The 14,987-nt window shown below is 37.4% G+C and overlaps 1 protein-coding gene across 1 annotated transcript; it reads right to left on the bottom strand.

Moving 5' to 3' along the window:
• Positions 1-206: 206 nt before the first annotated feature.
• LOC139734508 (uncharacterized) lies at positions 207-13,312 on the bottom strand (the record flags this gene model as incomplete). The annotated part of the gene is made up of 8 exons (XM_071645289.1): positions 13,223-13,312; positions 11,366-11,477; positions 10,333-10,494; positions 5,890-6,069; positions 5,066-5,139; positions 2,861-3,058; positions 2,035-2,262; positions 207-350 (listed from the first exon to the last, which is right to left on the bottom strand). Coding segments are annotated over exons 1-8 (1,188 nt in total), but the record flags the coding sequence as incomplete, so codon positions are not given.
• Positions 13,313-14,987: the final 1,675 nt, after the last annotated feature.

Here is a 14,987-nt window from a genome sequence, read left to right as displayed (position 1 = left end):
TGTTTCATAAAGCTGTTCTTAAAGTTATGAACGACTTACGAACGACAGGTGATCAGTTCTTGTGCTGAATTATTGAAATTCTGATAAGTATAGCACATCGGAACTGATCACCAGTCGTTCTTAAGTCGTTCATAACTTTAAGAACAGCTTTAAGAAACACCCCCCTGGTTGTCACTAACGATTAGCCCTACTCTCTGTTCTCCTACCTCCTTGTCATTCTTGCCAAAGTCCTCTCTGTACCACTTGAAGATCCGGCTGAAGCGGAGCTCCCTCTTCTTGACGTCTACTTGGCAGCCGTCGGAGCTCTCAAGGAAGGCCTCTCCTGCCAGTGTCAGCTGCTTATCAATGTCCTGCAGTCAAAAGTGTGGGTAAATTGGCAAAAATAAAGCAAGCTTAACCCATTGAGGACGGACTGATTTTGCTACAACACGTATTTCCCATAGGCACTTGCCCAAGTATACTCAGGACTCATCCTCAACGGGTTTAAAGACCTGGTAGTGTTGGAAAAGAATAGTGGCCTGATTGATTCCATCATCATTTGCTGCCTGCAGCTGTGTATCTTCGCCTGAGAACCAGAACAGTGTAACCATTACTTTGGGGGGGGGGGGGGGGGGGGGGTATTGAGTTATTGGTATCACAAAGCATGATCTCTTCTGTATTACAGTGTTAATTTTGAATTTGTTTCTTTTTACATTTTCTGTAAAATGTTACAAATCAAAACGATAGTGGCACTATCTTACCTAATATTTGGAACAGTGCTTGTAAATCTACCCACTTTTGATTAAGTAATCTGTTTATTTCATGAAAATTGATTGTTTCATTTTTATTAACGCTCAAATCTTAGAATTTGATTGTGCCCTTCTGGTTCCCAGCTGACAACATGCTAAAAGTTCAAAAAGCACAAGCCTACCAAAACAGAATTGCCCGTCAGCAAATCTGTGCATCAAAGTGTATACTCCTCGGTTACAGTCTTATTTTTTTTTTCAGTATATGTATAAACAAAATTTGAAAGTTTTTGGAGGAGAATAATGTGTGTATATTTGATATATTTTAGTCTATAATTTTGTGTATTGAAATATGATGGTGACATGAAGATTATGTTAAATTTTTCTCACAGCTTTTTAATATGCGCGTACAAGTGTATTTGATTAATTTTGATGTTTTGGTCATCAGGTGTTTATATATATATATAATTGTGTAGTTTTATATTTTGATCGAAGAATGATTGTATGACTATGTATGTTATTATAAAATGAAATGATATTGTACAAAATTCTGCAATTCAGCCATCTCCATGGCTGCAAATGAATTTTTAAATAAACCATTACCATTACTATTACTATATTACATTCAACTCCAGTTGCAAGATTCCTTTCACTGTGTGTGTAATACACAGATATTTGTTTGGGGTGTTCCAGATATACATGTATCCGTATCAGGCAAGCCTTCCCACCACATGGTATCCACACACTATCTGGTCTTTAGAAGCAACCCTTTAGGCAAAGCTCATGGAAAGGTTACCTCATGCCAAAGTACTAGAGGAAAAGCTGTCTGAAATGTAAGTGATTTTTATTGAATTGATGGTAAAATTATTGTGGTCTAAAGCATGTGGAGCAGCATGAGTATAGCTAAACTCAAGAAATCTAGCCTAAGGCTGTGTACGCTTGAAAGATTATAGCATGAGAAAAGACAAATTAATCACATATTATTAAGCTTTTAACAGTTTGTTTACCCTCTGGAATGCACTGATGAAGAAATATGTGAAAGCAGTATGAAAATGTAAATCTTTACATCTCTTTTGACACTGGAATGAAGTCACCTGCACATGAATCAACAACAGTTATAACTTGGCTTATGATTCTAGCATCATTGAGAACAAAAAATCATATTAAAAAAAACAACAATAATTTTTTCGGCAAACAAATGTTCCAGATTTATTACCCCAAAGAACACAAAATTATCGCCTGACACAACTGAACATCGTATAAACCCAAATACTTTTCCTGGGGAGAAAATTGTGTGGCATTGACATACCTTTGCAGAGTAAGTCTTGATGGGTGGGCAGCTTTTGGCCCCACAGACCAGGGCAAAGTGGATGAGGGGCTCGTGGAGGTGGAGGGCCACTTTCAGACGTGGGTCCCCCTTGGAGAAGGGCTTGGAGAGGGCCCCTATGGGCTTCCTGTTGGCTCGCAAGACCCCATTCTCAATATCGTTCAGGGAGTATAGGTGGCCACCGATGACGTAGCTAACATAATTGAAGAACTGGAGTACAAGAGCAGATAGGTTAGACATCTTAACAGAGCACTGTTTTTTTTTTCTCTCTCTCTTTCTTTTTGTTTGTTTGTTTGTTTGTTTGTTTGTTTTTTTGATGGGGGGATGCATAGTAGTCCCATCACTACATTTACAGTACCAGTACAATATTTAGCAACTTCACATCACCATGATTGAACATCACTTTTCGAAAACATGTTCATTGTCACACTCTTTGAGTCCTTTGGAGCAGGGAAAACAAAAACAGTCCTTTGCAGTTGATGAAAAGAGGAATTATCCTGAATACTATTCCAGCACACACAAATTGCTACCTGGGGAATGAGTAGAAAAGTAAGAAATACGACACTGTCTTTGTGATCTTTGTGACATACAGTGTATTTATAAAAGTAAAATGTGGCTTCACTGTGTAACCACGCTGATAATATAATTGTGACATTCACTTTGTGCAGGGTAACTATTTATAAGTAAAGACTACAATTTACAAGAGATATTTGCGGACATGGTGGCTGTAAGAGAGTTTTCTCTGTTAGTCTGTCTGTCTCTCTCTCTCTCTCTCTTTTTTTCTTCCTTTATCATTTTTCTTTCTCACCTTGTACCTCTGCCACATATTGGTGGGTGGACCAACCTCCACGTATGCATGGATGACCAGTGCATTGTAGATGTTGATGAAGAAGGCCAGCTTCTCTTCCCGCGATGCGGTCTCCACGGCAACACGTGTCAGCTCACCAGTGAGCCGCTTGTAGGTTGCAAACTTTGGACTCTGGGATATACCCTTGTAGTTTACACCCTGGTACATGTGTATCAAACAAAGGGGACAAAAGATAACCGTGAGTAGCCATTAAATTATAAATTATACCGGTATACCAAAAGCACTTGATTTCTGCAGCCAAAGAAGCTTATCATATTCAAGTTACAATGTAGGTCCTTGCAGCTCACATCATAACATCACTTTCAGCTACTGAGAGCATGACCACTGGCTACTCATACATTGGTGACAATTCTAATGTAATTCATTTGTATACAATTTAATGACTTTCTCTGCAACATGATGAAAGAGGTAGAGTAGATATTTGGAGATAAATTTGTTATAGAAATAGGAAAATAAGTATGGCTAGAATGGGAGAGGCAAAATGTAGTCATTTGCTGTTGGTGAATGTAATAGTCTATGTTGACAACTGAAAAACGGAAGAGAGAGCGAAACATTGGGAGGGGAAAGAAAAGACAAAATCAAAATTAAGAAAATAGACAATATGTGACCCTGCACCTCAAAACAAACAAAAAGTCGCCAGACATGAATTTTTAGTTAAGACCATATTCTAAAAGAGCAGACGCTAAGCTTTAAAATGATGTATAACTCAAATCATATGGACTCTCCTAACCTATCTAAATATTGGAAAGAAAGCACAAACTCAGAAAATGTGTGAACTGAGAAAAGAGGCTCTGAAGTACAGTGTCTATTCAAGCGCTTAATCTTTACCAAACCGTGCTGGCTGTGCGATGAATGAGACAAAAAACAGGAAGTAAACCACCAGAGTAACAACAATGAAGGGATTATCAAATTTGACTGAAATTAAGAATGCCTCATTAACAAATTCTGTCCATAATTAACGCCAACTTTCGAAGCAGTAGCACTATTCTTTCAAAAGTTATTAGAGTTGAAAGTGAAGAGTGTTGACAAGGTTTTTCAGAAATGGAAAAAGGATTCTAAAGACACACCTAATCACACTATTATACCAAAAATGTTTGAGATAATCTGCTAAAAAAACACACTTTCCTGCCCGTTGTATGATACCAAATTTTAGCATAATGTAAAAGAAGACCCGCTCTTTCAGAAAATATGAAAAAGTCAAGTTCGGCTAGGTTGACCCATTTCACTTATTTTCAGTCCTCGAGCAAAATCAGTGTGTGCGACTTTATGTTCGTTTTGAGGTGCACGGTCACATATGGACTATTACAGAATCAAGATGGTAAGGCGAAAATGGGAAAAAATTAGATGGTGGGCAAAAAGACAAACAAACAAACAAAAAACACACACCCAAGATCTGGAATAATCGAATTATAAAGAGAAGCAAATAAAAACAAAACAAAACAAAAACAAACAAACAAACAAACATACAGGCAACATTCAAAGGATCGTTAGAAGCTAACAGCTGCACCTTAGACTGTCTGTTCCATCATGTTTGATCACTCTTTTGGGGACACATTTCCAGCCAATGAATAGGGCATTATCACGACCATATCTGTCAAACACTACTGCTTGACCTTTGAAGCTACTTTAAATACACATGTCATGGATCTAATCAAGTAGTATTGAACTGTTTCAGTTTATCACATTTTTAAAGTTAACGTTATCATACTACTGATTGATCTATACAATCAAACGTTACAGGCACTATGTAACAAACAATCTAGTCCTAGATACTGTACATTGTGTTTTGACTTTGACCTTCTGGTATTAAACACTGTAAACACATTACATTGATCTTTTTTCTGATTACATTGACTCCCAGGGCCCCAAGTGGGGCATCGTGCCCCCATTTGATGGAATTGAGATTCTATCCCCCTAGGGATGCTACCTCCCAAGTTTGGTGAAAATTTGTGATAGGTTTTTCAAGAAAAAGATGAAAACTTACGATGTTGGTCCAAATTTAGGCCCCCTGGGGCCCCCCCAGTTCGGGCATGGTGCCCATTTGATGGGAATGAGATTCTTTCCCCCTAGGAATGCTACCTGCCAACATTGGTGAAAATTCATAAAAGCAATTTCAAGAAAAAAATGAAAATGTACAATTTTTACCTTCCCATCCTCAGAGAGGAACTCATTGTAGAGGGCCAGAATGAGTTTGCGAAGATCTTCGCCAAGCTCAGAGGCTGAAAACAAAAAGTTGAAAAACAAGAGTGAGAAGACAGAGAGAAATAACTCAAAACAGGGTAGTCATAAAAAAAGGGAATAATTGATACCCACTAAGGAAAAGAATGACATATTCACTTATACTACATGTACTGTCAGCAGGTTTGGCATTTGATTCTAGTGCTTCTCTCTTCCATGCCCTAATTTCTCATGTTATTTCTCTATAAAAAACACCTACAGGCATAACAACAGGGATGAAAAGAAAAATCGACAAGCAAGGAAACCTTTGCCAATCCATTCAGATTATAGATAATCAAACATTTTTAACAAAAATTTTCTTCAATATTGAAAGTTTATCAGAGAGTCACTTGATTGTGAATCTAAACAAGTCTCAGCTTTATACACTATATCTATCTCTTTTTCTTTTTACAAATTTAATATCTTCTTATTAGTTCTTGTTATAATAACTATAATAATACTGATATAATAATAACAGTAATTACAATAATAATAACAACAACAATATCAATAATAATAATAATAATAATAAAAATAATGTCAATAATAAAAGTAATAGTAATGAAATAATAATGATAATAATAATAATAATAATAATAAAAATAATAATAATAGCACACATAAACATCTAAAATATCATACTGATATAAATTTGAGGATGGTAAAAGCACATATCTAAGAAGATATCGTTAAAAGGAGAGCATTATAAAGATGACAGGTGAGAGGGGGTTAAAAATGTTTTTCTTGCCTACCAGGTCTTGGTTCACACTCACTGGACACGCCAGAGTTCAGGGCCGAGCTCTCCTCATGTTCCAGGAGTTTGTAGAGGTGCTTGTCATCATCAACGAAGACACCATCCTCCCTCCCTTTGATCTGGCTGCCAAACCCTCTGTCCAGGATCTCCTGTCCCCTCATCACTGCCTGGGACCTCTCTACAATGTAGGATGAGTGACACACAGAATGAGAGAAAGATATTACATTTTGAAACAAAAATTGCCTAGGGGACAATGGAACATGAATCATGACAAAGGGATCTATTAACTCTTTTTGTGTGCCATGGTGGAAACCCCCCATGTGCCACATTATTCTGAGACACCAATGTAGTCATACGTTGAGAAAATAATATATTTTTCAAATCAATATAACATTTATAAATTTCTGTTAAATTGTAGACGAAGTTAGCAAAGTTGTAGAGAAAATGCCAAGCTTTGCATTGTTGTAAATCTTATGACAAATCTGTAATTGGGCAATTCCATGAGAAATGTTCACTTTGGTGAAAAAATGAAGTTTTGAGTTTCACTTAAGTTCTCAAATATTCTGAGAAAGTAACATATATATTTTCATTTTTCACTAGTCGCATCTTTGTCATTACAAAATTTTGTATTTTTCTCAGTCAATGAAAATACTGTTTGATGTGTTGCAATGACGCAAAAATTTGGCTATTTTTAAAGAGTTTAGTGTTCCTGTCTCTAAAGAAGGCCAGATATGTCCTAGAGGCCTTGTTCAGCTTTTAAATTGTAGTCCAGTGTATATATCAACGGAAAATCACAACCAACTTCCTTAGCATTCATCAGTTTTTGACCCATTGATCCTCAAAGTTGTGTGATTTCTATAACATTTGAAGCGTCATGTCCGTTACGTTTTTTACTACAAGTTTTCATAGCCAAGAGGAAATTAGTGTAAAGTTGCTGCAAATTCATTTTCTATGTTAGGATTGAATCCCCTTGCATGTGTGAAAACCACTGTTCTATGCCACTTCTAGTTTTCCTGTAAATGGCGTAACGGACATGACACTTTGCGTAACGGACATGACACCTCATATTAGACAAGTGGCAGAAATAACACTGTGGCCCAGTGAAACAGGGTGGTGATTAGTTTTAATTGCTTGAGCATAGTAGGACATTTCTATACTTGAGTAAATAATTAAGTCTGCACATCACTCAATAAAACAAAAACAAGCAGACTTTGCTTTCTGCCACAGGAAGACTGTTGATTTCAGATGATCTTGCTACCCTGTTACACTGGTTTGATCCATTCCCACCTCTTGTAATCCTGACTGATAAACAGCAGCTGTCATTCCAAGGAGTATTTAGACAATGGAGTTTTCACTGCTGGCCTTCCCTTCAATACTTAAAATGAGCACTTTCTACATATAAGTACATTGTAGACCACATTTAACACATATCCGCCATGGAGTCAACACAACAGCCAGGAACTCCTGCACAAATGGATCCTCGTGCATCCAATGAACATGATCACTGATGATACAACAACAAAGAATCCAGCATCAATGTCTTCAATGATGGTGTTGCCTCATAATTTAAAAAAAAAAAAAAGTTTGTGCTGCATCCATACATACAGCTGTACCTCTCTCATCTCTATGACTCTATAAATCCACACCTTTAGTGGCACGTTAATGAGATATCACTTGCCAAGAGGGCTGAGAATGGAATTGTTTGCTTTGTTGTTGACAGTACATGTAGCTCTATTGTCAGAGAAAGTCGGTCTGAATGCTGCCTATCCATTTCATCAATACAACTAAACTAGATGTACCTCTATGCCAAGGGATATACCGGTATATATGACAGTGCACAGAATCGTACAAAAAGCACAATTTTGAGATGCTATGAGAAGATGTTTATCCACTGAAAGATACACTGTATAATCATAATTCATATACAACCAGTTGGTACGGAAAGCATCCAGTATTTCAAAAAGTCCTACTCACAAGCTGGTGAGAATAATGTAACCAGTACACCACTCTTGCAAGCCTTCAGAAGTGCCTAGGCAAGCAATAAGTTGATTATACAATTTGTACGAGCTGAATTTGCCGTGAAGAAAACAAGAAATACTTTGTTGCCCAAGTGACCACTCTACATGGAAATGGATTATACATGTATGTATGTATGTATGTCGTGAAAATTCTCAGAAAAAAAGGGGGCTTGATCATTCACTTCCAGCCAAGAAAAGAAAGCATTTGTTGACAATAATAAAGTACTGGTACTACCAGTGGAAGTTTTTACAATAGTCTATCCAAGATTGGATAACAGAGGATGATTCTACTCCAAGGATGACATTAATGCCAAATGAAAGAACTTTGCAGAAATGAAATTTACATACCTTATTTCTTTCAGATGATAACACTATTTTGATAATGGTACCAAACAGTTTTGTGGTCCTGTTTCATTGCATAAAAGTTGATGCAATCCCGAGTGCATTTTAATGATATTGTATTCAAACTTTTTATTTCACAGATCTGGTTCGTTCTGTTTTCTTTGCCTATCCGCAGATATGGAGACATGGTCTTCTGTGTTGTACATGTATGCCATTGTGGTACTCTGGGCATTGTACTCCATGTGCTTTAGAGTAGCTGTTAGATCACTGAAACCTGCAATAAAAGGACTTTTTGATGTTTTGTTCAAGAACATAATGTAGTTTATAGTGTGCATTTATTTTAATCTTTTTATTTTGAAACAAAGAAGTGAAAATATGGTTCACCTTACAAGGGTGTCATGTCCGTTACGCTAGTGTATAATACTAAGTATCAAATATTAGGCCACTACGAAAAAAATAACCATAGTATAAGATAGTAATATGTCCTATTTTGCTATGGTGGGTGGTAGTAACTGGAAATTTGTCACTAATTGTAGCTAGCTGGTGCAGAAGCGAATTTGTTTTATATTTCTTTGTTTTGTAAATATATACAAAGACTAACCCCCCTAAAATGATATAAATATAAGAAATATTACATGATTGCAGTTATGATGTGTGTCCCTATGTTCTAACCTTACTATGCCAACAATTGAATATCTGCTATACCTTGTAATAACAAAATTATCTTAGCTTACAAAAAGTGGACAAAACTGTCATGTCCGTTACACTCGAAGTGTCATGTCCGTTACGCAATATCTTAAACTATTAAAAAAGAATGAACAGTAAAACTACTCTAAATTAGGACTTTATGAGTAAAGCATGACCTAAAGGTTTAATCAAGACCAAAACCAGCTGCATCTTATCCAAAAATTCACAGGAATTTTCATAATGGTAAGTAGATCAAAATGCCTTGTCCATTTAGTGTCATGTCCGTTACGCTCGCTAAAAATGCAATTTCTCAACAACCACTTGTTAAATTTCCATGAAATTTTCTGTGTACATTACATATACTTAAATGTGTCTGATAAACTCAATTAGAATCTTTTGGAGACTCCCAATTTTACTGTGTGATGGTTTGAATCACAAAAAAGTGGTCTGAATGTCATGTCCGTTACGCTGGAATTGACCAATTGCTTTTCTTTCAAATGCCCATCACTGTAAATGTATGACTTTTTCACACAAAGCAGTGACAGAAACTTAGAATTTTCACGCAAATCCAGTATGGAACATGGCTTGTTAGTCATTCACCACATAAATTGCAAGCTATTGACAAGAGGAACGGAATCGCGTGAAATGCTTTCATTGTACTGTGGCATTTGGCGATTCATCGATCGGTTTGGGCGGGTTTGTGCATTTGAGTGAAATATGCGAAGTTGACATGCCGTCGACTGAGTCGGACGTGCGAACGTGGCACATAAAGAGTTAATAATGATGTCACCCATGAACAAATATCTACTACTGTATACAGTAGCCCAAGAGCAAGCTCAGTAAATTCAGTATACAGCAGAATTTGTATGATATAGAGTTATTGCATAACAAGATCTATTAAGACATGCACATCATTACACACGTGTACATATTTTGCATTGACAAATTCTTAACATGGGATGTACAGTTATGTGTAGTATGAGTTGTTTACTGTTTGAGACACAAAGCTTACCTGGCACATTGTACCTAATAATAAAGTTGAGAGTAATTAATTTAATTCTGAACAGGTAAATACATGTAGAAAGGGAATTTCAAAATGCCACTAAACACCCAATGGCCTGAAGTCACAAAGGTGGTTTAAATTTAGACCATAATTTACACATTTTTTTTTTCTGTGTAAATATGACTGACAGATTGTGTACGCCAACAGACATCCAGTTACAAATGCATGTTGATTCGTGCATGTCAAAGCTACGAGTCTAATTCGCGCTTACATTGTACCTATGTATTTCAGACCATGGTACAAGTTTAAACCATGGTCCCAATCTAAACCATCTTCATGAATTCAGGCCATTGAGTTAAAAAAAGAAGAAGAAAAGTTACTGAATCCCTACCCATGGTCTGTGTTCTGACAAGCCAGTCCACAAACTGGTTTCCTTGGAAACTGTTCCTGTACGTAGTTAGCCCCTTCCTGTGGTCCCTGATGAGGTCAGTCATCTTCAGGTCACGGATCAGCTGGGCACATTTGTCCAGCTCACAGGTAAAGTCCATCTCACCTGGCAACACATTGGTCATAATATGTAGAGATTTGTCTTAAACATATCAACTATCAACAGGGCTAATGTGACAAGGATTATGTTATTGCCTTTGTATGTTAATCCCTATCAATGAGCAATGGTCTGTGTGAGGGAATAACAAATCAATAACTGTATACATCATACAGTGAGTCTAATTTCGTGAATCTGGACTTTCAACAATCTTGCAAATAGATGAATTTGCATTCGTGGCATACAGCATACTGAACGGAGAAATGCATGCTTCACATCACATTCATATCGGAATCAGAGTTTCTGTTTTACTTGGTTTTTTAATTTGCAAATATCACCCGATTCGCAAAATTCAGAGAATGCAGAGCTCTGTACATTGCATAAACAGTTTACAAATACAATGCATCTTAATGGGTTTGTTCATGTTTTGGAGAGATATCAACAGGGGAGAGTATGAGCAGGTAAAATGTTATGAGGATGATTCAATCTAAATTTTCACTTATTTGGGTAGTACATTGTACATTGTCCATACTAATGTACAGGGGAGGTGACAGTGAGTCTGCATTTTGTGTACATGTATGCAAAAATGCTTTCAGATTCAGTCTCACATTACCACACTATAAGAAGTCTTCAGGAGCGGCAGTTTTCTTTCGTTATAATACTGAAATTTTGTCATAAACCAAACAAAAAATCATAGTTCTACTGAGCAGATAACATTGCAACATGAATTTTTACTTTGTTGTAACAGGAATTTTGTTATAATCGTGTTTGCTATACAGCAGTGCACGGTAGTAATCACTTAATTGTTAATTCCTGTACAGCTACATGTACATGTTATATTCCATCCTACGATTGGTTTGAAAGACTGAGTGACTGATACCCTCGGGGTCCTGTGTCTTGAGGCTGGGGTCAGGGACCTTGGGTGCATCCACAGGAGGCTCATTGTTCTTGACATCGTCGATGAGGGATTGCAGCTTTTCTTTGTTCTCAATCTGTAGAAGGCAATGTGACATTAAAAAAACACATCAGAAGATGACGACAGTCAACACCTAGTGCCATGATAATCAACCATTGATTGTGGGCATCTTCGGCAAGACATGATAATGAATGAAACTTATGAAGAATATCTTATCAATCTTGAACAATATACATGTAGTCTAAGAGATTTTTTTTTAAGAGGACCCTGACCCTGACAACTCACTTGAATACAGTGTAGTACACAGGAAAAAGTGACAACTTTTGTCTGAATTTAACATCACTAACTAGAACATCATGTTCTGTACAGTGTCCCACTCAATGTCTCCATTTTTTCTCAGTTCTCATCTTTTAAAAAAGAAGTGACACCATCATTCAATGCCTTCATAACATGTACATGAAAATGTACAAAAGAATGGGTTTCTCATACACTGTAGCAGTCTTTGTGTTTACATCAAGTCAACATGTTATGTGGATTTCTCTTCACTTTTTTCCCTTTTAAACATACAATGTAGCTTGTTTTATTTTTTTGCAAAACACTCAATAGACACTGTAAGCTGAAGCAAAGAGCATACACTCGTAGAACATTTTAGAACTGTCTGCATTTCAGTCAACTACTAAACTGACAAAAAAAATACTATGAAAAAAAAAAAACATGACAACACCATACTCCACATTGAGACCAACAGTTGCAGGGCCTCTCGATCTGAGTGCAATTTTACTTATTGACTTGAGTTGATACGTACCCTACTAATCGCTTTTATGTTGCAAATGAACATAGATGCTACATGTGTCATCATTTCCACTATTTTTCTTCAGATTAATTGCTTCAATATATTGAAGAGTACAATGTAAATATACCCACGTTAAAAAAAAAAACCTTCAAAACTGTGAATCTGTCTAATAAGTACAAACTGTAATATGATCTGTCAATCACAAAATGCATAGCCTTAGTTACTACACAAGTTTGTACATGAGTATATAGCGCTTTAATACAGCGTAGGTCCTTTGAAGTAGGTGTTGCCGAAATTTAGTATATTTCCCCACTCTCACAGAAACATCAGGTTATAAGGCAGTCACTATCTATCTATCCTACAGGAGAAAACCCCAAACACATTAATCAACGATAGATTTATTACTGATTATTGGGATACAACTGAAGTGATCACTGTTTAAACATCAATCATGCAGGAGCGGATCCAGGAATTCCGTAAAGGGGAGGGGCCTTTGCCGCCCAAATTAAAAGGGGGTGCACATGCCCCCCTCCATTTTTTCCTCTTTACTTTATTTCTTTTATTTTAACAAAAAAAATAAAGAGGGGTGCCCGGTGCAGGCCCCTCAGTCCAGGATCCACTACTGATCATGGCGTTAAAAATGCCAATGAATGGCAATACAACCCCTCTGACTGAGGCCATGAGGCTCTGTCACCTTACATCGTCTATGATCTCTAGCTGGAGAAGTGACAATAACCACGATACTATTATAGGCTTTTCCCCGTTCTCTCCTTCAATTCTTGCCGGACACTTTCGGCGTAGGAATCCAGGCTTACATCGCTGAATGGCAAGCTCAGGCCGCGTAATGTTTGTTTGGCCCGCTTGCAATGCGGGCAGCCTACGATGGAAACACTAAAATTTGACCCTTAAACACGGAATCACTCATATTTCTTACAATAGGTGGACTTGTGTGATGAAAATTTGTAGCCAGATTAGGAGAACAAAATGTTTTTGATACGACCCTCCTACTACCACCACAGTTATTCCACCACAACGATGTGATCACAGGACGGCACCTCCGCATGTCTCTTGACGATGCGCTTTTCGCTCAGAGTACGAGTGTAGAGTTGACCTGTCATTTAGTTATTCGCGACATTAAATTTTCGCGAATCGGATGGCGATGTTTTTTCGCGATATGAAACTTTCGCAAAATTGTCCGTGGCATTTATGTAGACAAGAGACTTTCATGCGTATTTTAATTTCGCGAATCTTGGCTCTCGTGAAATTTGCGAAATTAAAATGCACGCATTCCTCGTCTAGTTCCATTTGCCTGCGGCGCCATCACCGCCGGGTCTCCATACAAATGAATGAATGAATGAATGAATGAATGAATGAATGAATGAAATGAATGAATGAATGAATGAATGAATGAACGAATGAACGAATGAACGAAATGAACGAATGAACGAATAATACGAATGAACGAATTGATCGATGAACGAACGAACGAACAAGATCGAACGAACGATCGAACGAAAGAACAGCGAATGAACGAACAAATGAATTAATTAATGAATGAACAAATCCAATTCTGTATACTTCTTGCACGCTTACTCATGGGGGGCATGGAAGAAATTCTTAACATCAAATCATAGGCCTATACTGTAGGCCTAAACATAAATGGGCAAAAGTGAGCAAAACATGAGAATAATATAAAATCCCATCTGTGTCAGTGAGAATGATAACAATGAATGAAAACAAGAATTTTTTTTCTGTACGATTTACAGGGTTGTTGTGAAAATACAGTAGGCCTACATGTCATGCAATCACACAAGGTCTCCATCGTACGAAATTTTAGAGGGATGATTTTACTGATGATGAATCAACCCTCTGCACCTTCCGCCTCCCCCATCCCTTCGACTATTTTTGTTTTGTTTGTTGAGGAGAAAGGTGACTTTGCACCTGATTTTGTTGTCTTAACAACTATTTTTTTTTTCAATTTCCTTTGCTGGAGATTTGATCTAACCCTCCTTCTCAATACATTTCCATTATTGTATCATCAACAATGCAACTTTGAGAACTATAGAAATAATTCTTTTGGAAATAGGCCCTACTTGCGAATGCATTGCAATAACGGATAAAGCTGCTGTTATTGCAAAATATCTTGATCACTATCTTAGCAGACACAGTCCAAAAGGCCTTTGGCAAATGAAAAGGGACTCGATATATATCTCACGCCCCCCCCCCCCCTCCCTCCCGATCTTAGCCATACCCGGTGGCACGCACAACACGTCGTCATCCTAGGCCTACAAGGCTATTCTTCAAAATTATCAATTTCTAAATTTAGCAAAACAAATCAAGCCAAATATCTGTAATCAAATGTATTGGAGACTAGATTTTGTTTTTGTTTTTGGTTTTGGTTTTTGGTTTTGCTTTGTAGAGTATAGGCCTACTAGTATATTCGTTTTAACATATTCAACAGTAGTACAAAACTTCTAAAAGACAATTCAAATCTTATGTATTTCACTGTTTTCAGAATTTGTGACAGGAACTAGTGGCGGATCCAGAGGGAGCGCACCCGGCGCACGCCCCCTCCATGATCCCCCTCTTATTTTTCATTAAAACAAAAGAAATAAAAGAAAAAAATGAAATGAAACCCGGAAGTGGCACCAGAAGTGTTAGTTGCGCCCCCCCGCCCCACTTTTTTTTTTTCTTTTTTCTTTTTAACAGAATTCCTAGATCCGCCTCTGGGAACAGTGATGTCTGAGCTTACTGAGCTACAGTAGGCCCGGGGCGGCGTGGGGGGGGGGGGGG

The sequence above is a fragment of the Diadema antillarum genome, unplaced genomic scaffold (assembly GCF_040938485.1).
Source record: "Diadema antillarum isolate AM-2024a unplaced genomic scaffold, OU_Dant_1.0 seq00000530_RagTag, whole genome shotgun sequence".
Classification (NCBI taxonomy): Eukaryota; Metazoa; Echinodermata; class Echinoidea; order Diadematoida; family Diadematidae; genus Diadema; species Diadema antillarum.
This window is presented reverse-complemented; position numbering and strand designations above follow the sequence as displayed.